This window comes from Pseudorasbora parva, chromosome 24 (genome assembly GCF_024679245.1).
Source record: "Pseudorasbora parva isolate DD20220531a chromosome 24, ASM2467924v1, whole genome shotgun sequence".
NCBI classification, from domain to species: Eukaryota; Metazoa; Chordata; class Actinopteri; order Cypriniformes; family Gobionidae; genus Pseudorasbora; species Pseudorasbora parva.
This window is the reverse complement of record NC_090195.1, coordinates 22,571,739-22,593,559: the sequence shown is the minus strand read 5'-3', so window position 1 is coordinate 22,593,559 and position 21,821 is coordinate 22,571,739. Positions and strand designations below refer to the sequence as shown.

Here is a 21,821-nt window from a genome sequence, read left to right as displayed (position 1 = left end):
GGACGTTCCAGTTCAGTCCATTGCAAAAGTTCAGCCAGTAGTGGACACTCATGCAACGTAAGCAATGACGCACATCCGAGTGAACGACACAGAGGGAAGTTAGCAAGGTGAAAAAAAAAAAAAATAGATACAAATAAAAAGGAGCTGGTATGCAGCATATTTAGCTGATGAGCTGAATCAGGTGTTAACTAATAAGTTAGTCATCTAAAGCATTCTAATAGGTGGGTGCCAGGGTGGCTTGCTTTCTAGAACATGAAATCATGAGTCCAACGAGGACCCCTTGTGGTAAAGAATATATAAAAAAGGATCATGTAGCATAAAATGTTTTGGTTGCTTTTGCTTGTCTTCTAATTGTGCATGCTTTTTTTTTCTTTCTCTCAGATCCCAAATGGTTGTCGACTAACCTCGGAATCCTGACTTGCATCGAATGTTCTGGCATTCACCGGGAGATGGGCGTTCACATCTCACGCATCCAGTCTATGGAGCTAGACAAACTGGGAACCTCTGAACTCTTGGTGTGTTCGTTGGTGTAAACATCTTCTTTTCAAACACAGTATAGAGAGGCTTAAACAGGATCCCAAGGGAGGGACTGCAGGGAGTCTGACAATTATTGTTTGACCACAAACACATTTTTGAGACACAATTCCAATATACATAAAAACAAAACCAAACAAAAATACCTGAACTGAAGAAGATAAAGTTCAGATAAATATTTCAATGTCCCTTCTACAGTGAAAATAAAGTTGTATGTGTAAAATGTATTACCTTTATCAAATTATCATTATTAACTAAAATGATCAAAAACATTTGCTAATTAAAATAAATCTGAAATAAAATAAAATATAAATATTTGATGGGAAAAAATATAAATTAGAAACTGAAATAAAAACAAATGAAACCAAAATAGTATTATTGAAAATCAAAAACTAATAAAAATGAATAAAGCACATTACTAAAATTGTGAATAAGGTCAAAATGAAAACTCAAATGAAAATTCAAAATATCCATACAAACTGTAATTGTATATAACTAATTCTAAAATAGCACTTGCTGTCTACCATAATAATGTTTTGTTTTATTATTTTTGCTATGCAAGTAGCATCATAATCAAGAGTAAATGCAATTATATATATATATATATATATATATATATATATATATATATATATATATATATATATATATATATATATATATATATATATATATATATATATATATATATATAATAAATAAATAAATAAATACATTACATACAGTCAAACCAAAAATTGGGAATCAAATTTATTCAAACATTTTGACCTGACCTTTTGCCTAAGTGTTTTTTCTTGAATTACTAATGTGACCTTTTTCACCACAGACTGAACAAAATTAAGCATTGCTTGGTAATTGGTTGACCTAAATTGGTATTATCTAATTGTACTAAAATTGAACAGCTGATTGGTTGATTGTAATCCATTATAATACTGTCAATAATCCCCATTCAATTGTTGTGCTGAAAGTTAGGGATCTTTAACAACTAGTCCTACTAAGAATCCTGATATCTGGTGTCAAAACCAGTGACTGCTGTGAAAGGGCAGCTGACAACCCGGGAAAGACCTGGTGACGGCCTGAAGAGACTGCTGGCAGGAGGGAACAGACCCCAACGGGGCTGGCATGGGGTAGCTACCCATGTTAGCAGGATCCTTGCACTACATAGTGACTTGGATCCAACCAACTATGGCTACGAAAAGTTCAAAAGGAAAAATACCCCTTGAGTCTGCGAGAGCGGGGGCGGAAGATGACTCGTCGGTGGATCACACGGTAACAAACCCTGGAATGGAAACGACTATGAATCAAATGTTCAGCACGAGAGTTGATGGGGTAACAGTACTGGCAGGACACAAGCTTCAAAGCTGCACCTGTGGCTGGAAAAAGATAACATCAGAGAAGGGTCTCAAGATCCACCAGGGCAGGAAAAAGTGCCTGAGAGAGCCTAGCGAGGGGCCTCGCATTGACCACTACTTCCTTAGAGGTAGGGCAAATCAGTCGAGTGAAGCCCAGTGGCAGGATATTCACCACAGTCCACAGGGTATCAGAACCCCAGACGAAGCTCAACCAAGCACAGAGCTACCAACTGACATGAGTCCAGAGCCCATCCAGCCACAGATAGCAGTAGAGAGGAAGATGAATGAACGGAAGCCTCAAATTTTGTGGCCTAAATCCTGCCAGAAAAAGGAGTGGGAAACCACAGACACAGACCTCGTCCATCTTCTAGAAGGTCTGAAAGGGGGCGTGGAAAGAAAGCTGGACAAGATCGGAGAGATCATTTACAGCTATGGAGCAGTGAGATTTGGGGTGAAAAGTACAACCCCAAACCTTGGGAAGCAGAAGAACCCATCGGTCAATCTCAAGTCTAGGAGACAACAAGAGATTGAGCGATTGGTGAAAGAAAGAAGGAATCTGAGAAAACAATGGAGGAAGGCCACAGAAGTGGAAAGGAAAGGACTTGAGGCACTACAGGGAGACATCAAGCAGCGTATTGCAACACTGCGAAGAGCAGAATGCCTTAGAAAGCAACATAAGAAGAAGGAACGAACGAGGACTGCCTTCTACAGAGATCCCTATAAGTTTGTCAAAGACCTCTTTGTCAAGGAGAAAACTGGGACCCTCAAAGTACCCTTAAGAGAACTAGAGAAGCACCTGAGGAAGACTTACTCTGACAATCAGAGGTTTGTGCCAGCCAGCATCCCGGATGATATGCCGCCAATTCAACCACCCAAACACCAGTTGGAAGCAAGACCTCCAACTTGGAGCGAAGTGGAGAGCACAGTAAAACGGGCAAGAACAGCCTCAGCCCCTGGGCCCAATGGTGTTCCATATAGGCTCTATAAGAACGCGCCAGGCGTCTTGAAGTACCTCTGGAAGCTCATGAAAGTAGCATGGGAAAAAGGAATTATACCAAAGGCATGGCGACGGGCAGGAGGAATTCTGATTCCCAAAGAAAATAACTCCTCAACCATCGATCAGTTCCGCCAGATCAGCCTCCTGAACGTGGAAGGAAAGATATTTTTCAGTGTTGTGGCGCAGAGGATATCTGTGTTCTTGCAGAAGAATAACTTTGTCGACACCTCAGTGCAGAAGGCAGGGATAAGTGGATTCTCAGGATGTCTGGAGCACACAAATGTCATCTGGCACCAGATTCAGACAGCTAAGAAGGAGAAGAAAGACCTGCATGTAGTTTTCTTGGATCTCGCCAATGCCTTTGGGTCAGTGCCACATGAAATTCTGTGGACTGCGTTCAAGTTCTTTCAAGTCCCAGAGGGTATCACAAGGCTGGTCAAAGCCTATTTCCAGGATCTTCAATTCTGTGTGACAGTACAGGCCAGTACAACTGCCTGGCAGCACCTCGAGATAGGCATAATGGCGGGCTGCACGATATCTCCACTCGCGTTTACAATGGCGATGGAGCTCATTATTCGAGCATCCCGATGGGTGGTAGGAGGGGAGCGGTTGAAGAGCGGGCTGCGTCTTCCGCCAATCAGGGCGTACATGGACGACATGACAACAATAACAACAACAAATGCATGCACCAAACGCCTGTTGGATAAACTTCAAGGAAACATCAAATGGGCAAGAATGGAGATTAAACCCAGCAAATCCCGCAGTATCTCCATTGTCAAGGGCCAGCTTACCAATGAGAGGTTCCAGGTCAACAACGAGCCAATACCAACTGTTCTGGAGAAGCCTATCAAAAGTCTTGGCCGCTGGTATAGTGCAGAACTCAAAGACTCGAAGCAGGTGGAGCAACTCAGGCAGGATACAATCAGCGGCCTCAAGAAGATCAACAGCACTGCTCTCCCAGGGAAGCTGAAGCTGTGGTGCTTTCAGTTTGGGCTTCTGCCCCGGCTCATGTGGCCAATTTCTATCTATGAGGTCACGCTATCTCATGCCTTTCGACTGGAGAGACTAGTGAATGCACAAGTGAGGAAGTGGCTGGGGCTGCCGAGATGCCTTACCAGCATTGGCCTGTATGGCAATGGAGCCCTCTCCCTGCCAATCTCAAGCCTGGTGGAGGAGTACAAATGTGCCAAATCAAGGCTGGAAATGACTCTCACAGAATCCCGGGATCCAGTCGTCAGAGGTGCTGCTCCTACCCTAGCAACAGGGAGGAAGTGGAAGCCATCGGCAGCGGTTGCGGCGGCAAAGGCTGCCCTCAAACACCGGGATATAGTGGGGCAGGTCCAACATGGCAGAGGGGGCCTTGGATTGGAAGCAGCAACACCAACATGGCAAAAGGCTACTCCAACCGAACGGCGGCACATGGTGGTGGAGGAGGTGCGCCACCAGGAGGAGGCAGCCAGATGTGCCAAGGCTGTCTCCCAAGCCCAGCAAGGCCGCTGGATGAAGTGGGATGGCGTGGAGAGGAGGAAAATCACATGGAATGAGATGTGGGGTATGGAGGCTAATAGGTTAAGGTTCATCATCAGGGCCACATACGACGTCCTGCCCTCCCCAACCAACCTACATCTCTGGTATGGAGAGGACCCAGCCTGTTCCCTGTGTGCAGGTGCATCCCCAGCAACCCTCAAACACATCCTAGTGGGTTGTAAAACAAGCCTAACTCAAGGAAGGTACACCTGGCGCCACAACCAAGTGCTGAGGTGTTTGGCTGCCGAACTTGAGAACAAGAGAGTAAGCACGAACGCAACGCCGCTAAATGCCCAAACTACCATCCCGCGGAGAACAACCTTTATGCGGGAAGGGGAGAAACAGTGGACTAAGCCATCACTCCCAGAGTCTGGCCCACTGAACGCAGCCCGGGATTGGGAAATGCGGGTAGACCTGTACCAGAGGCTCACCTTCCCACCCGAAATTGCAGCAACAAACCTGCGCCCAGACCTTGTCCTTTGGTCCAAGTCCTACCGGCGTGTCTTCATCGTTGAAATGACTGTCCCATGGGAGGACGCCATCGACGAGGCATTTGAGCGGAAGAGGTTGCGATATGCCAACTTAGCAGCTGAAGCAGAGGGGCGGGGCTGGAACGTGAAGGTGTGGCCAGTGGAGGTGGGATGCAGAGGTTTTGTAGCCAGCTCTACCACAAGGCTCTTGAAGGAAGTAGGGATCAGAGGGCAGTCCCAACGGAAGGCAATCAAAGAACTAGCCACTGCAGCGGAACGGAGCAGTCACTGGATATGGCTGAAACGTATGGACGCAACATGGGCTGCCAAATGATCGCGTGGTGCCACCACCGTGCGACACACACCTGGGTCTGATCAACCCGTGGTGGGCCAACCCCGGCAGAGGGTGTCTTGTGATAAGTGGCCGAAACACCCAATGAGGTCGGGCACACAACTGAAGATGTGTCGCACGGGTGGGACCACGAGATCTGTGCCAAATTTCACCCCATACAAGCTGACATCCCCATTCAATTGTTGTGCTGAAAGTTAGGGATCTTTAACAACTAGTCCTACTAAGAATCCTGTTCTATCAAAGTTATTAGACATTATTAAGATGAATTTGTTCTGACAGTTTAACTCTGAGTCTGATTACCTTTTTCTAAACTATAGCCAATACTCTGTGATAATGTGAGAAAATGTTGAAGGTGTCTGAATAAAATGTTGGTTTGACTGTATAAACACGCTTAAAATGTTTAAATATCTTACAAAAAATATCCTTGGCCTGAAAAAGACCCCTTTAGTATAGCAATAAAATACTTTGGTGTCAAATTTGGACCCATGACAATGTACAGATTTCATAATGAGTAGTTAAAGGAATCATACATTTATACATTAGATGTGTTGTAATTTATTCATCTTTCATTTAGTTTTCTTCTCTTTTGTTTTCAGCTGGCCAAGAATGTGGGGAACAGTAGTTTTAATGAAATAATGGAGGGAAGTCTTCCTTTCCCTTCTCCTAAGCCCACTCCTGCAAGTGACATGTAAGTATGCCTGGCGAATGTATTGAGCAATGATACACAGGGAAATGCATGAAAAAAAACAAGTACTTTTAAAATGTAATTTAATTCTTATAATATATTTGATGTAAATGAAAAACATTTGCAACCATTTGTTGGATCTTAAAGTTAAATACTGTTTTCATTTCCCCCTCTCTTATGTCGATCTTAGGACTGTTCGTAAGGAGTTCATCAATGCTAAATATGTAGATCATAAGTTTGCAAGAAAAACATGTAGTTCAGCAGCAGCCAAGATGAGTGAGTTGTTTGAGGCCGTCAGGTCTCATGACCTGCTAGGTCTGATCCAGGTGTATGCTGAGGGAGTGGAGCTAATGGAACCACTACCTGAAGGAGGACAGGTGAGACACATAGTCACCTTTCCATTTACTGGTTGAAAAATGAAGTGGCCACTGGAAAGATTTATTAAAGCTTGAATCTAACACATACTGAGGATTCTGGGAGGAGATAGTAGGTCCACATGGACTGAGTGTGACCCTATCACTGGACGTGATGGATGTCCCATTCACATCAGAGCCTTTGATGAGCACAGATTTTGAGGTCTGGTGCATATCAGAAAGCAGACACTCTGGACGTGACTTGAATCCTTTGCCTTGATCTTCTCCCAGTTTTCCGCACTGAGAGAACATTCGTTCCTTCAGCTGATGACTTTGATAGGACTGCTGCCTGACTCTGAGATGAACAGCTGCTCCTGAGTGGGTGTAGTCGCAAAAACATCCTCAATCTAAAATTATCTCTATTTCGCTTTTTATTATGTAGGCTCTGGCGAGGGTATCAACTGATTTTTAGTTTATCTTTTGATAAATCATTAAATATGAAGCAGTGTCACTTTCAGTCATATACTTTTAGTGGATCATCATCAATACATTACACAATGAAAGATATATATATATATATATATGTGTGTGTGTGTGTGTGTGTGTATATATGTGTGTGTATACATGTGTGTGTGTGTATATATATGTGTGTGTGTGTGTGTGTTGGTCCCCCTTTTGCTGCCATGCCAAAATAGCTCTGACCTGTCGAGGCATAGACTCCACTAAACCCCTGAAGGTCTGCTGTAGTATCTGGCACCAAGATGTTAGGAGCAGATCCTTGTTTGTTCAGCACATCCCACAGATGCTCGCTCGATTGGATTGAGATCTAAGGAATTTGAAGGCCAAGCCAACATCTCAAACTAGTTGTAGAGCTCCTCAACCATTCCTGAACACATTTTTTGGCTTTGTTGCTTTGCTTTGTTATCCTGCTGGAATACCTTTTCATGAAATGGTGTACGTGGTCTGCAACAATGCTTAGGTAGATGGTACGTGACAAAGTAACATCCACATAGATGGCAGGACCCAAGGTTTCCCAGCAGAACGTTACCCAAAGCATCACACTGCTCTGTGGTCCAGTTGGAGCTTTCGGCGGTGGACAGGGTTCAGCTTGGGCACCCTGACTGGTCTGCAGCTATGCAACCCCATACGCAACAAACTATGATGCACGGTCTATTCTGACACCTTACTATCAGAATCAGCATTAACTTCTTGAGCAATTTGAGCTACAGTAGCTCATCTGTTTGGTCAAAGCACCAATGCCAGCCTTCACTCCCCACATGCATCAATAAGCCTTGGTTCCCATGACGCTGTTACTGGATCACCACTGTTCCTTCCTTGGATCACTTTTGATAGATACTGACCACTGCAGACTGAGAACACCTGACAAGAGCTGCAGTTTTAGGGGTTGCTCTGACCCAGTTGTCTTGCCATCACAATTTGTCAAACTCACTGAAATCCTTACGCTTGCCCATTTTTCCTGCTTCTAACACATCAACTTTGAGGACAAAATGTTCACTTGCTGTTTAATATATCCCACCCACTGTTCACCTGCCGTGTTCACCTGTCAGTGGTCATAATGTTATGCCTGACCAGTGTATGTCTGCTACTGTTTAAAAAGTTTAGAGTGAGTTAAATTTTTTAATATATTTGAAATAACTCTCTTTAGCTTACCAAGGTTGCACTAATTTGATTTATTCAAAAATGGAGTAAAACAGAAATATTGAATGAAAGAGAATTAATATTGTGAAATGATATTACAATTTAAGTTATATTTTTTCAATTTTAATATATTTTAAAATGTAATTTTTTCCTGTGATGGCAAATGTGAATTTTCACCAGCCATTTCTCCAATCTTGGTCCTTTTTGAAATAATTTTAATGTCCTGATTTGGTGCTCAGCAAACATTTCTTTATTATTATCAAATATTTTGGGGTGTGGAACAATTATAAAATGTTTTGGCAAAATGTTCTTTGATGAATAGTTCAAAAGAATAACATTTATTTGACATATTTTGTAACATTATACCAGTTTTTACTGCCACTAATAACCAGTTTAATGCATCTTTGCCGAATAAAAGTATTTTATAAAAGTATTTGCTCGTTTTAAATAATACATTGATACATTTCTTTTTAGATTTCTTTCATTTTTCATTTGTTGTGCTAAAAATCCTTCGTATTTTACGCGATAAGACAAGACAATTATTAAGTAAGAAAAATGGGTTATTAAATGGCTATTTTTTTGTTCTCTTCTATGCTATAGGAAGGAGGAGAGACTGCACTGCACTACGCCGTGAGGACAGCTGACCACACCTCGCTGCACCTGGTCGACTTCCTCGTCCAGAACAGGTATTAAATACCTGCTTATTACCACCAAAAAAACTGGGAGGATAAACTGATGGCCATGTTTGGATTATCAATTTTCTGTATTTTGTAGTGAATGATCCTCAGCATTCTTTTCTCAGTTTATGTCCTCAGCTGTCAGCGGTCACCTCTAGTTTTGTTCCATCAGTGTCATGAAGAGCTTGACGGTTAACCAGGATGAGTTTTTAATGTGTTTTTTCTTAGGGTGGCAGGTGTTCTTGTACAAGCTCTAGAACTTTTGAAGGGATTATTATGCATATAATAGAGTAAAATAAGTTGATCTTTAGCTCAATTTGCTCTCTGCTGTGTGGATTAAAGTTACATAACAACAGAAGATCAAGCCATGTCTGAGCCAGAACTATACTTGGCTCACATCCTAGTAAATAATCATAATTTGATTTCCCTGAGAACTGGAACACTGAAACTATTCCAGGTTTGCACTGAAGGTTGGTTTAAGAGAAATATGACAGCAGAAGGGAAATAAATCCAACCCAGACAACTGGGATTTTCTTATTTCTTTGGACGCGTTGGTCCACTCTGCTCCAACTGCACTTGAGGTTTTCCATTCCCAGCTCCTCACTTGCACCCTGATGACATTTGAAAGATACCCGTCCGAGTTCGTTCCATTGCAAAAAAATGTTAATATTAAGTGAAATTCTGTTTGTGCAGTTACTGGACAGTTGCAAGGAGGATTAGTTTAATGATATAATGGCATAATTCACCCAATAATAATAATAATAAAAAATAAAAAAAATCTGTCATTGTTTATTTACCCTCAATTGGTTCCAAATTGGTTTGAGTTTCTTTGAAGAATGTTGGTAACCAAATACAGTTAATGTCCCCCTGTGTTTTCCATAGTATGAAAATAATTACAATGGATGCCAATTGGGGCCAGCAACTCTTTTGTTTCTAACATTCTTCGAACTATCTTCTTTTCTGTTCAGCAGAACAAAGAAAATCAAACATGTTTAGAAGAACTGATGACAGAATTTTAAATGGACTGCATTTATATAGCGCTTTCAACAGACCCTATGGCCATCCAAAGCGCTTTACATGTTGCCTCACATTCACCTATCCATACGTTCATTCATACACCGATGGCGGTGTATGAATGAATATGTTCCAAATGTTGAGTGATGTTTTTTTATTCGACGTTAACAATTTCGATACACTACTGTTCAAATGTTTGGGGTTTTCTTTAAGATAGGTTTTGTTGTTGTTTTGGTAATAAGCATCATTTGCTCACCAAGGCTGGATTTATTTTATCAAAAATACAGTGTACAAAAAAAAACTGTAATATTGGGACACATGATTACATTTTAAAATTCATAATTTATATTGTAAAATTTTCAAATGTAATTTATTCCTGTGATGCTAATTTATTCCTATGAGGAATGCCACACTTTTATTCAGAAATTATTCTAAAATTAACCATAATTCCGCTCAAAAACCATTTCCAAAAATTCTGAAAATGTTGTGCTTTTTAATATTTTTTTTGGAAACCATGATACATTATTTTAGGATTTTCTAGGAAAAAAAATATAAATGTCTTTACTGTCACTTTTGATCGATTTAATTGATAATTGTTTTATGCTTGACAATATTAAAAACAGTTGTGCTTGTTTAAATATTTCTTTGTTGAAACAGATACATTTCTTTTGTGATAATGTAAAATGTAATTTGGGCAATTTAATGCATCCTTGCAGAATAAAAGTTTTTTTTTTTTTTTTTTTTTACCCTTTATACTGATCCTAAACTTACAGCTAGAGTATGTGGGGGGAAAAAAACTATGTGTGTTAAGTAGGGGAAATCCATGGCTAGCTGTGCATTAAGAGATATTAATGCACGACGTGAAGCAAAGAACCTCTGTGGGTTGCTTCTGTGCAGTGCCTTCAAATCATTGAATGCACAGCTAGCCATGATTATCTTGCTTATACTATGGTAATTTGCCAGCATTGACAAGTTAAGGATGTCATTGATGATCTCGCATTTTGTCCGCTTTAAATCTGTGCGTTCAGGTTACATTTGTTTGATTGAATTATAACATTTATTTGAATGAAGTAGCCTATCTGGATATACTGGTGTAGATGCGTAGCCCCTCTCTGTTTCTCACTTTCTCTGTAATCTTACTAGGTAAACAGAACTAGGTCATTCACTTGCTTTCTCCCCATGTGTGCAGTTTAGTCACTGCTGACCCAAATTCATGTAGATTACAAAGGTATGAAGCAGCTCAATAAGAGTGAAACATTTTGTTAGTGTCGCAGCTGCAAGGAAAGATTTGAATTGCAATAAAGAAAATCTGCGTGCTCAGATGATGTTGTTAACATGTTCACAACTAAAATTGTGGTATTAATACATGTTTATTTGGCTTTATATAGGATATTGAGTGAGGTTTTTTTTTTTTATAGTACAATACACTCTGTCATAAGATCAAAATGTGATTCCTCATGTCTTTGTCTCTAGTGGGAATCTGGATAAACAGACGGAGAGAGGAAACACGGCCCTGCACTATTGCTGCCTGTATGAGAAACATGAATGCCTCAAACTACTGCTGAGAGGCAAACCAGCTACTGATATCAGTGAGTTACACATGCTGTTTTTACCAATTTCTTAATTGTGATGTTTTCATAATATGCTTACTTATATGGATGCACAATATAAATTATATTGCCAAAAGTACAGCCCTCAAAATCATTGAATTCAAGTGTTCCAATCACATTGTATGTCCAACAATGTCTACAAACTTTGTGTGGCCTTCAGATTATCTCAAGTGCCTAGAAAGCTTAATGGAATGGGTTTGCATCCAAACCTTACATAACCAAGTGCAATGCAAAACGTTGGATGCAGTGGTGTAAAGCCCACTGCCACTGAACTCTAAAGCCGTGGAGATGTGTTCTCTGGAGTGACGAATCACGCTTCTCTGTCTGGCAATCCGATGGAGCATTCTGGTTTTGGGGGTTTCCAGGAGAACGTACTTGCCTGACTGTATTGTGCTAAGTGTAAAGTTTGGTGAAAGAGGGATTATGGTGTGGGGGTGTTTGTCAGGGGTTGGGCTTGGCCCCTTAGTTCCAGTGAAAAAAAATCGTTATGCTTCAGTATACCAAGACATTTTGGACAATTTAACCTTAACCTTGTGGGAACAGTTTGGGGATGGCCCCTTCTTGTTCCAACATAACTGCGCACCAATGCACAAAGCAAGGTACATAAAGACATGGATGAGCGAGTTTGGTGTGGAGGAACTTGACCAGCCTGCACAGAGTCCTGACCTCAACCCGATAGAAAACCTTTGAGATGAATTAGACCGGAGACTGCAAATCAGGCATTCTTGTCCAACATCAGTGGCTAATCTCACAAATGTGTTTTTAGAAGAATGGTCAAAAAATCCCATAAAGACGTTCCTAAACCTTGTGAAAAGCCTTCCCAGAAGAACTGAAGATGTTAGCTTCAAAGGGTGGGCCATCTCCATATTAAAACCGACAGTTTAAGAATGGGATGTCATTAAAGTTCATGTGCATGTAAAGGCAGGCGTCCCAAAACTTTTGGCAATATAGTGTATTTGGGATGTACAATATATACACACAGTATATACAGCTCAATTAATTTCTCAATGTTAAGAGGTCTCTTAATATTTCCAGAGCTGTATGTACCTATGTATACATGTTCTTTTTTATTTTTGATCTAGATCAATATTAAAGCAATATTTTAGCACTTTGAGATTTTGTTAAATATAAAGTGCATTATAAATAAAAAATATTATTATTATTATTATTAGATTTTAATATTTTTTTTAAAATTTAGATTCACATTTAGATCTTTGCTGTCTAACACTTAAAGTAAAAATGTAAAAGTGCAAATAATTAAAAAGCACTGTTAAATGTAATATTTATGCCTAAATTCACTTTTAAAATTGCATTTAAAATGATTGTGTGTTTTATTTTTGATTTATTTAGAAAGAATAGTCTAGAGTTATAATATTGCCTAGTTTTTTTTTTATTTTTTTTTTTTTACATCTGTGGATCATTACTTGCTGGGTTCCATAATGATAACAATTATGTATATTGTCTAGTTAACATGTGACCTCGTGTTTCAGCCAATCAGAATGGAGAAACTGCTCTGGATGTGGCCAGGCGGATGAAGATCATCCAGTGTGAGGATGCGGTGAGAAACAATCCTTCCTGTTTAAACTGTTAGTGCACACAAAAATGAAAATTCTGTCATTAATTACTCACCCTTATGTCACTCCAAACACAGACCTTCATTCATCTTTGGAACACAAATTAAGATATTATTTATGAAACCTGCAAGCTCTCTGAACCATCCATCAACAGCCATGTCACTGCATCGTTCAAGGTCCAGAAAAGTAGTAGAGACAACTTTAAAAATAGTCTATGTGACTAAAGTGGTTCAACCTTAATTTTATAAAGCGACAAGAATGCTTTGTGTCTTTCTTCTACGAGCATGCCGTTATTTTTGTTAGTTTTTTTGTACACAAAAGTATAACAAGAAGTAATTATTAATTACGGTGAGTAATTGACAGAATTTTAATTTTTGGGTGAACTAACCCCCTGACTACTAATGGACTAATTAATGGCCCCTGAATATATTTTCTTCAAGATAAATAAGGGATATGGGAGATGTGCTGAAGGAATGTAAATATATGGTTGTTTTTGTATATCTAACTTATGTGGATGTATGTGTGTGTGTGCGTTTGCTTCAGCTAGTACAAGCCGCTGCCGGAAAATTTAATACTAAAGTCCATGTGGAATATGAATGGAACCTCAGACTGGAAGAGCTTGACGAGAGTGACGATGATCTGGATGACAAAGTAATGCATTACCCTTTGAACCTATTTTAAAATTTCAAACTTCTGTGACTGACAGACTGAATGATTTTCTCATTGTCTTCCATTCCCAGCCCAGTCCCATTAAGAAGGATCGTTCTCCCCGTCCGCAGAGTTTCTGCCACTCATCCAGTCTCTCTCCTCATGACAAGCTCTCTCTTCCTAGTTTCATTGGCCAGCGTGATAAGCAGCGTCTCTCATACACTGCGCTCACTAATCAGATGTACAGCGTTTCCACCGACTGTCCGTCCTCTCCCGTCGCAGATGCCCCACCTCTGCCACCTAGGAATGCAGGCAAAGGTAACCCAGAAACACAACAGCCAATCAGATGGCACAGAACATAAAATATGTTCTAACAAATCGTGTTTTGGGGAATTCCATAATTCCATATGTTAATTTAAATGATTATATTTATATTCATTTGTATAAATGTATTAATCAAACTCAGCTTCTGTAATTTCAGTTCAGTACAGCGACAGTTTGTAGTTTTAAGACCTGGAGGAAAAGTTTGTATTTTCAACCCATGTTCCCGATGGAGTTTCTAAAGGTTTTTGATTTAAGAGTAAGGACTTCAGTCAGCACCTTTGAAGAGACCTGCAGCATTTGTAACGCTTGTAAAACATTTTTTAAATGCTGCTAGCAAGTTGCTCAACAAGAAATACAATGATTGTAAAAACATTATTTTGGTAGTTGTAGTCCTTTTATTATTGTAGAAATCATTTATACACTATGATAGTAATTATATATATATATATATATATATATATATATATATATATATATATATATATATATATATATATATATATATATATACTTTGTTTTTTTATTTTCTATTTAATACAGTCCTTTTATGATGTGCTTTTGTCCTTTTTTTTGTCATTTTAATACTTATTTCAAGTTATCTCTATTTTATTTCAGCTTTGTTTCAATGTTTTCTGCAAAGGCGACTAGCAAATAACTTTAAAGTTTCAAAATTAATGCGTTATGACTTTTATTTTGTGTAGAACAAAACATGCAAGTCTTTTCAAGTGTTAAAAATGAGGACTGGTGCAGCAGTTGAGCAATCCCAATCAAGTTATCCAGAAAGCTTTTTTTTTTTTTTTTTTTTTTTATGTTTTAATGATTTATATCTTACAGAAAAGTCAACGACTGTAATAACTACTACTGTAACTGTAATATCTGTGTATGGGAGTGTTAACCTGCTTTCTGTGGCTTTGCACAGACTCCCAACTTTTACACTCGATACTTTTGTTTATGGTTTGACTTTCTGATATGACTGTATTAATAGGTGAACCTATGTAAAATATTATTTGGTCTTTTTCCATCTTTTCTTCGCTCTCTCTTTTTCTTGTCTCTCTTACAGCTCCTTCTCTGGCTTTCCTTGGCTCTCATTCCCACTATGCTACTCTGGCTAGCACCCGACCATACATCAGTGACTATCTATTTATCTATTTTTTTGTTTTTGTTTTTTGCATTCACCCTTTCTATTTATTTAATCTATTTAGTGACTGATTCTTTGATCTTATGACATTATATTACTGTGTCCGAAACTGAAGGCTGCTGCAGTGTGAAATGAATGTTTTATATAAAAAAGTACACGACCATTCAAAAGTTTGGGGACAGTAATATATAGTTTTTTCTTTTATAAAAGAAATTAAGAACTAGGTACTTGAATCTAGGATACAATAATTAAATTGATAAAAAGTCACAGTAAAACATATGTTGATGTTTATAATGTTAAATAGATTTTGCTCTCAAATAAATGCTCTTCAACAAAGAATCCTTAAAAGTATCATGGTTTGTAGAAAAATATTAAGTAGAAAAAAAAACTGTTTTCAGCATTGTAGGAAATGTTTCTTGAACAACAAATCATATTAGAAGGATTTCTAAAGAATCATGTAACATTGAAGACTGGAGTAATGGCAGCTGAAAATTCAGTTTTGCCATCACAGGAACAAATTATATTTTAAAATATATTAAAATAGAACATTTTATATTCTAATAATATTTCACAATATATCAGTTTTTCACTGTATTTTTGATTAAACAAATTCAGTCTTGGCAGCATAAGAGACTTTAAAAAACACACTAAAACTTACCATTCCCAAATATTAAAATGGTACTGTGCCCCCTAATAAAAAAAATTCAGATAATTTGAAAATGATCTAGAAGGGGTGCGAAACTCAATTCCTGAAGGGCCACATCCCCGCAGAGTTTAGCTTTAACCCTAATTAAACAGCCCTGATCCAGCTAATTTCACTTTAGGCTTATTTGAAAACTAAAGGGCTGTGTCTGAAATCGCCCCCTATACCCTTAAATATGGTACTATTTGAAGGGACAGTAATTTGTAGGGGTGTCCAAAACCATAGCGGACGTTTTTGAGTGTACTCAATCATTGCAATAATGCATTTAATAGGCATTTCAATAATGAGTGTACACTCAACTAGAGAATACCCATAATGCAGTGTGAGGGTCGTGACAAATTAATTCCCACATCTCGCCAGAAGATGGCGCCCACAGCTGAATCATCTATCCATTTGTTTTCTAAATTGCTGGTCCAATGTCGGTACAGTGTACAGTAATTTCATGCAGGTATAAATTCATTTTTAACTGATTAAATTGTTTAATTAAGGTTTATAGTTTCCAGATTCACCTTTTCATTACCACTGGAGGTGCCAATTTGCTACGTTTCAAATTATTTTTAACAGCAAGCACAAACTACTCAGTGTCCAGATTTGCTCACTTGTTTTCATTCACTCATAACTATATAACTATAAACTATATTCTGGAATACTGTAGGGAATAGTAAAGGAGGGTATAATTGGTGATTTTGAAGTGATTTTTTTAGGAGGTGTTTTTTTCTGATAATATTGTTGGCACAGAGTTGAAATTAAAAGGATAGTCCACCCAAAAATGAAAATTACCCCATGATTTACTCACCCTCAATTCATCCTGTGTATATGACATTCTTTTTTTAGATGAATACAATCCGAGTTATATTAAAAATGTCCTGCCTCTTCCAAGCTTTATAATGGCAGTAAATGTTTCTGTTTTAAAGTAAAGGTTTAAAAGTAATCCACATGGCTCCGGTGGTTAATAAAGGCCTTCTGAAGCGAAGCGATGCGTTTGTGTAGTAAACATATCCATATTTAAAACTTTACAAACTGTAATCTCTAACTTCTATTAACTGTCATACGTGCATATGTAGAGTTTTAAATATGTATATTTTTCTTACACAAATGCATCGCTTCGCTTCATAAGGCCTGGAGCGGAGTGGAGTACGTTTATGATGGATAGATGCACTTTTATGGTCTTCAAAACAGAAACAGTCCTTCACTGCTATTATAAAGCTTGGAAGCGCCAGGGCATTTTTTTATATATATATACTCTTAATTGTATTTGTCTGTGACTTGAGGGTCAATCATGGGCTAATTTTCATTTTTGGGTGAACTATCCCTTTAAACTCTGCAGGGCTGTGGCCCTCCAAGAACTGCACCTCTGATCTAAAACAAATTAGCCAGATTGTCAAAAAAACATAAGATTAATAATAACAATTATAAAATCATTTACTTATTTCAATAATATTTTAACCAACTAATTCACATATACAGTATTATGGGATATTTTAGCTGATGGTGAATGCATATGTTGCTTTCAAAACCGACTAGATACAGTAGAAGCATCTGTTGCTTTCAAAACCGACTAGATACTGTATAAGCATCTTAGTAGGCAGCATGTTTCGCATTAACTTAATTTATACATGCCTTGATGCCTTTATACTTTCAAATGCTGCCTATTGACACTATAATCTAAATCCACTATCAGGTCCAATCATCTTCAGTTTTTGCTTGATATATTTCACTTGGCGCCTTCTGATTCTGCTACAGTTCTGCTAATATTAGTAAATGGGTAATTTGACTTTCCATAGTAACAACTAAAGCCTGAAATTTGTTGAACTCATTGTCTTGAAGCTTTTGCTTATTTCTCACAGAAAGCATCCCTTTTCCTTGTCCCCTTTGACTGAGCTTTTCACTGGCTGTTGGCTGTCTTTTTAAAATCTATAATGTAGACTAGAACTCACTAGACATTTTTGTGGTGTCTTGATGTCCTCCTCCAACCCTTTTGATGCCCTTCTCCAACTGAAGTCACTCCTCTAGTTTCTCCACTTCCACTTTAAAGCGCCTCACTTATCTGGCCTGCTTCGGTTTCAGTGGTCATCCTATTCTACTGGATACCCATACCCTCATTCTTTTTGTTTTCATCCCTTTCTATCCTGTCTTCCTCCCTGCTGCATCCTCCAAAGAACCATGTTAAATGACAGTGTCCATTCTTCACCATGACATCACTGCATGTTGTTTTGTGTTGCTGTTTTCCCTCCAGCCCCTCCTTTGTCAACCCTGCCCCCCTCCACCCTCGCACCTGCCGCACAGACCCCCGCTAGTGGCAGCTCCACCCTGTCAAAGAAGAGGCCCCCGCCCCCTCCCCCTGGACACAAACGCACGCTTTCCGACCCCCCTACCCCGCTGTCACACACCCTGTTCTGTAAAGGTGGGCTACACTTAAGCAGCAACCCAAATTATTTTGGATTAATAATTTGGAACAATTTGAGCCTGACTAAATGATGACATAATTTAAATTTATGGGTGAACTATCCATACCCAACAGCCCACTTACTTGAGTTCCACAACTTTATCTCTCCCACTGGACTGTGTGAGTAGGTGAGATATGCGGTGGACCAAACCACTGGGAGGCAAGAGAGGGGGGACTCAAAATGTTTCTAAACTTAAAACACAATTTTTTTGCCCTGTTTGTATTTTTTACTACCTACACAATTATTTTAAGGATATATCATTATATTATTCCCAATACACAATGTGGTTTTAAATTATATTTGAGGGGACAACCCTCAGATGGGGTTGGTCGGACCCCCCCGACCTCCCTGCGATTTATGCCTATGCAACCACATGTCAAATAACTCTCATTAGATTATTTGTAGACTGTTAGGTTAGGGTTCTGATTCGTTGAAATGTACTTGCAAAGTTAAAGTTACTTTATCGTGTCTGGACCATCAAATTAAAGTGTTAGCTAATCTACTTATACTGTACTCTAATAACTAGTACTTGACATGTAATTGCAAAGTTATATACATTTACTAGAATGTCTAAAGTGGATTATCATTATTACTGATTTTTATGTTTATTTTTATTATTTATACAAGTTGTTTTCAATGGAAACAAATTTAATGCGTTTTAGATTAAATTCTAACAAGAATTTTAGACCAATCTTTAGTACGTTTTAACATCCCCAGACTTAATGCGTTTGGTCTCTGCAGTATATTACCAGCTCATTTGCATCCCATTCATTCTGTGGTGGCATTGCATTTTAAACTCTTGGACATTTTAAATATGAAAAACAATATTGAGAGGAAAATGTTGCCAATGAAAGGCTCAGCCTAATGACACCATCCATCATTTTTTGACTTTTGTATTTAACCTTGTCATAGTTATTTGCATGGCAAAATAATGGTCTGGAAGATATTAAAGAGTGAAAGACGCATTAAAATGCACTGCGTCTTGTATATCCCATCACATGATCTGTATCAATATAACCTATATTAATTAACTGCCATAATTCCATAATGTAGGATGTACTGATGCCTCTTTAAGACCATTATTGTGCATGGCCTGTTTCTGTTACCTCTGCTAAATCGCAGCACAATATTTAAAGGTGCAGTGTGTAATATTTATGAGGATCTATTGTCAGAAATGCAATATAATATAGATAACTATGTTTTTCAGTGGTGTAGCCGTTATGTTTTTATGACCTTAGAATGAGCCATTCTACATACTGTGAAATCAACATTTTGTGCCGTCGTGTTTCTACAGTATCCCTAAACGGACAAACTGATCTAGAGAGCACTATCTACTCTGCTGTCTCAGACGATGATATCTTTGTCCTGTGTCAGCCGCCGTAGCTTCTCTATGTACTTCTGAAAGGCAGGGGTGAACGGTGGACAGTTGCAATTCACAACCTCACCACTAGATGTCGCTAGTTTTTACACAGTGCACCTTTAAATGTATTTTTTTTTTTTTTTTTACCTTGCTAAGTTACACAAAGCTGAAAAAAGTGACATTTGCTAAAAAAAAAGCAAATGTCATTGGGACTTTCATGTGTACACAAACTTCTATGTGAAAAACCTTTGTGTATAAAGGATGCATTTAATTGATCAAAATTGACATTAAATATATTTATAATGTTACAAAAGATTTCTATGTCAAATAAATTCTGTTCTTTTGAACTTTCTATTCTTCAAAGAATCCTGAAAAAAAGATTCCAAGTTTCTAAAAATATATTAAGCAGCACAACTGTTTTTAATATTGATAATAAGGAATGTTTCTTGAGCCCCAAATCAGCATAGTAGAAGGATTTCTAAACAGTCATGTGATTCTGAAGACTGGAGTAATAATGCTGACAATTCGGCTTTGTAATCAAATATTTCACATTATTGCAGTTTTTACTGTATTTTTGATCAAAATAAATGCAGCCCTGGTGAGCATAAGAGACTTCTTCCAGGAATATTTTTTAAATCTTACCACAAATGGCAGTTTATATCTAGTTTTACTGTTTGAAAGTCCCACTTCATTTTTTTCTGCTAGTGTTGCCTTAGGCTTCTGCCACAAAAAAATAAATAAACACAAACTCATCATTGCAGGAAGTGATTCAACGCCGCCACTCATCAACAAGATGTCCCCTTTATCTAACAGATTTGAGGGCATCCCACAACAGCAAAGGTGAACCAACTTCCTTCAAATAGCAAATAAAACAATCCAAACAAAACTGATTAAGAAAGTGCAAGTTTTGTAGAACGAGCTTGAGCTATATTAAGAACTATATTTGCATTAGAAAGGTCAGCAAACTTTGGACTGCAAATTTATACATGGCCTTTTGTGTTTCATTTGAATATGTCCATGTAACTTTCTCATCATGTATTTGGGAATGCAAAACAGTTCTCTTTCATATATTATGGCTGATTTTACAGAGCGTGCAACCCTGTTATCGGACATTTCTTTGAGCTTTACATATGTTCCATATTTCTAGTCTCAACACCACAAAGCCAACGCTTGGTCCACGAGTCCTTCCCAAACTACCTCAGAAGGGTAGGTGATATGATTTCTGCCTCTGAATATTGCAGTGGTATAACATCTGAAAGTTTAATTAATCCATTTAGTCACTTTAATCATAATCATCACAATTATATAGTTATTTGCATTCAAGTATGTATTTTATTTTAATTTAGTTTGTATTAAAGGGTAAGTTCACCCAAAAAATGAAATTGATGTCATTAATGACATCAATTTCAATTTTTGGGTGAACTAACCCTTTAAGGTGACAGTGTACCTTTTCCTACCCACTATTACAGTGCATTTTGAAGTATAACTTGAAGAGAAATGTTTTTCAAATATCTATATTCTATTTTATATCTATGTATTTTACATAGAATTTTTATAATTGTAGAAATTACATAAAACGTTTAACAAAAGTATTAAAAAACTATAAATCTAAACCTAACTAATATAACAATAAAATATGAAAAAATATAACGTCAAATTTAATTTCAGAAACAATTTTTTGATACTTATTTTCTAGTGTGCTCTACTGACACTTTAAACCTGTCTTAAACAATATTAAAAGACAAAAAAAGTCAGAAAAAGTATAACTAATCTGCTGAAATTATCTTGTTTTTCCAATAGTTGCCCTGCGTAAGATAGACACCATCCATCACCCATCTATGGACAAAAGCAATCAGCCTCCTGAACCTTTATTCCAGAAGGTTCTGCAGAGTTCAGACACCACACAGAAAGCTCCGTTAGCAGAAAGACCTCAACCTGGAGATATACCTCCTAAGCCACAGCCTTCTGAATTACCCCCTAAACCAGGAGAGCTACCTCCAAAGCCTCAGCTGTCCGACCTTCCCCCTAAACCCCAGCTGGGCGACCTACCGCCTAAACCTCAGCTGAAAGATCTCCCGCCCAAGCCCCAACTGACGGACATCTCTCCACCCAGACCTATAACCACTGAGGTCCTCCACAAACCTCCTCCTGGAGAAGTGGCTCCCAAGGTGCAACCACCAGATACTCCAACAATCATCCAACAAGGTGAACTGTCACCTCAGCCTGTTCAGTCTAGTGAAGACACAAATGGAAGTCCAACATCTGCACAGGAGACACCTGTACCATTGCCCCGGAAAATAAATCCGGTGAGGATTTAGTCTCAGGGACCATTTACATGACACTGTTTTCAACTAAAATTGGAAAAGATTTTGTGTTTTGGCTGTTCATTTTGGGGGG

General features: G+C 38.3%; 1 protein-coding gene across 6 annotated transcripts in view; it reads left to right on the top strand.

The window, feature by feature from the left end:
* asap1b (ArfGAP with SH3 domain, ankyrin repeat and PH domain 1b) overlaps positions 1 to 21,821 on the top strand; it is a 126,370-nt gene that overhangs the window by 99,757 nt on the left and 4,792 nt on the right. For 2 of the 6 annotated variants that reach the window (XM_067435153.1, XM_067435154.1), the window contains exons 17-28: positions 382 to 515; positions 5,829 to 5,920; positions 6,108 to 6,294; positions 8,530 to 8,615; positions 11,094 to 11,209; positions 12,721 to 12,788; positions 13,348 to 13,455; positions 13,545 to 13,770; positions 17,854 to 18,021; positions 20,186 to 20,264; positions 20,572 to 20,630; positions 21,225 to 21,730. In XM_067435153.1, the coding sequence (XP_067291254.1) occupies positions 382 to 515; positions 5,829 to 5,920; positions 6,108 to 6,294; positions 8,530 to 8,615; positions 11,094 to 11,209; positions 12,721 to 12,788; positions 13,348 to 13,455; positions 13,545 to 13,770; positions 17,854 to 18,021; positions 20,186 to 20,264; positions 20,572 to 20,630; positions 21,225 to 21,730 (1,829 nt within the window). Of the gene's footprint in view, positions 1 to 381; positions 516 to 5,828; positions 5,921 to 6,107; positions 6,295 to 8,529; positions 8,616 to 11,093; positions 11,210 to 12,720; positions 12,789 to 13,347; positions 13,456 to 13,544; positions 13,771 to 14,836; positions 14,906 to 17,853; positions 18,022 to 20,185; positions 20,265 to 20,571; positions 20,631 to 21,224; positions 21,731 to 21,821 lie in introns of all 6 variants that reach the window. The other 4 variants (XM_067435155.1, XM_067435156.1, XM_067435157.1 and 1 more) reach the window with 2 other exon arrangements.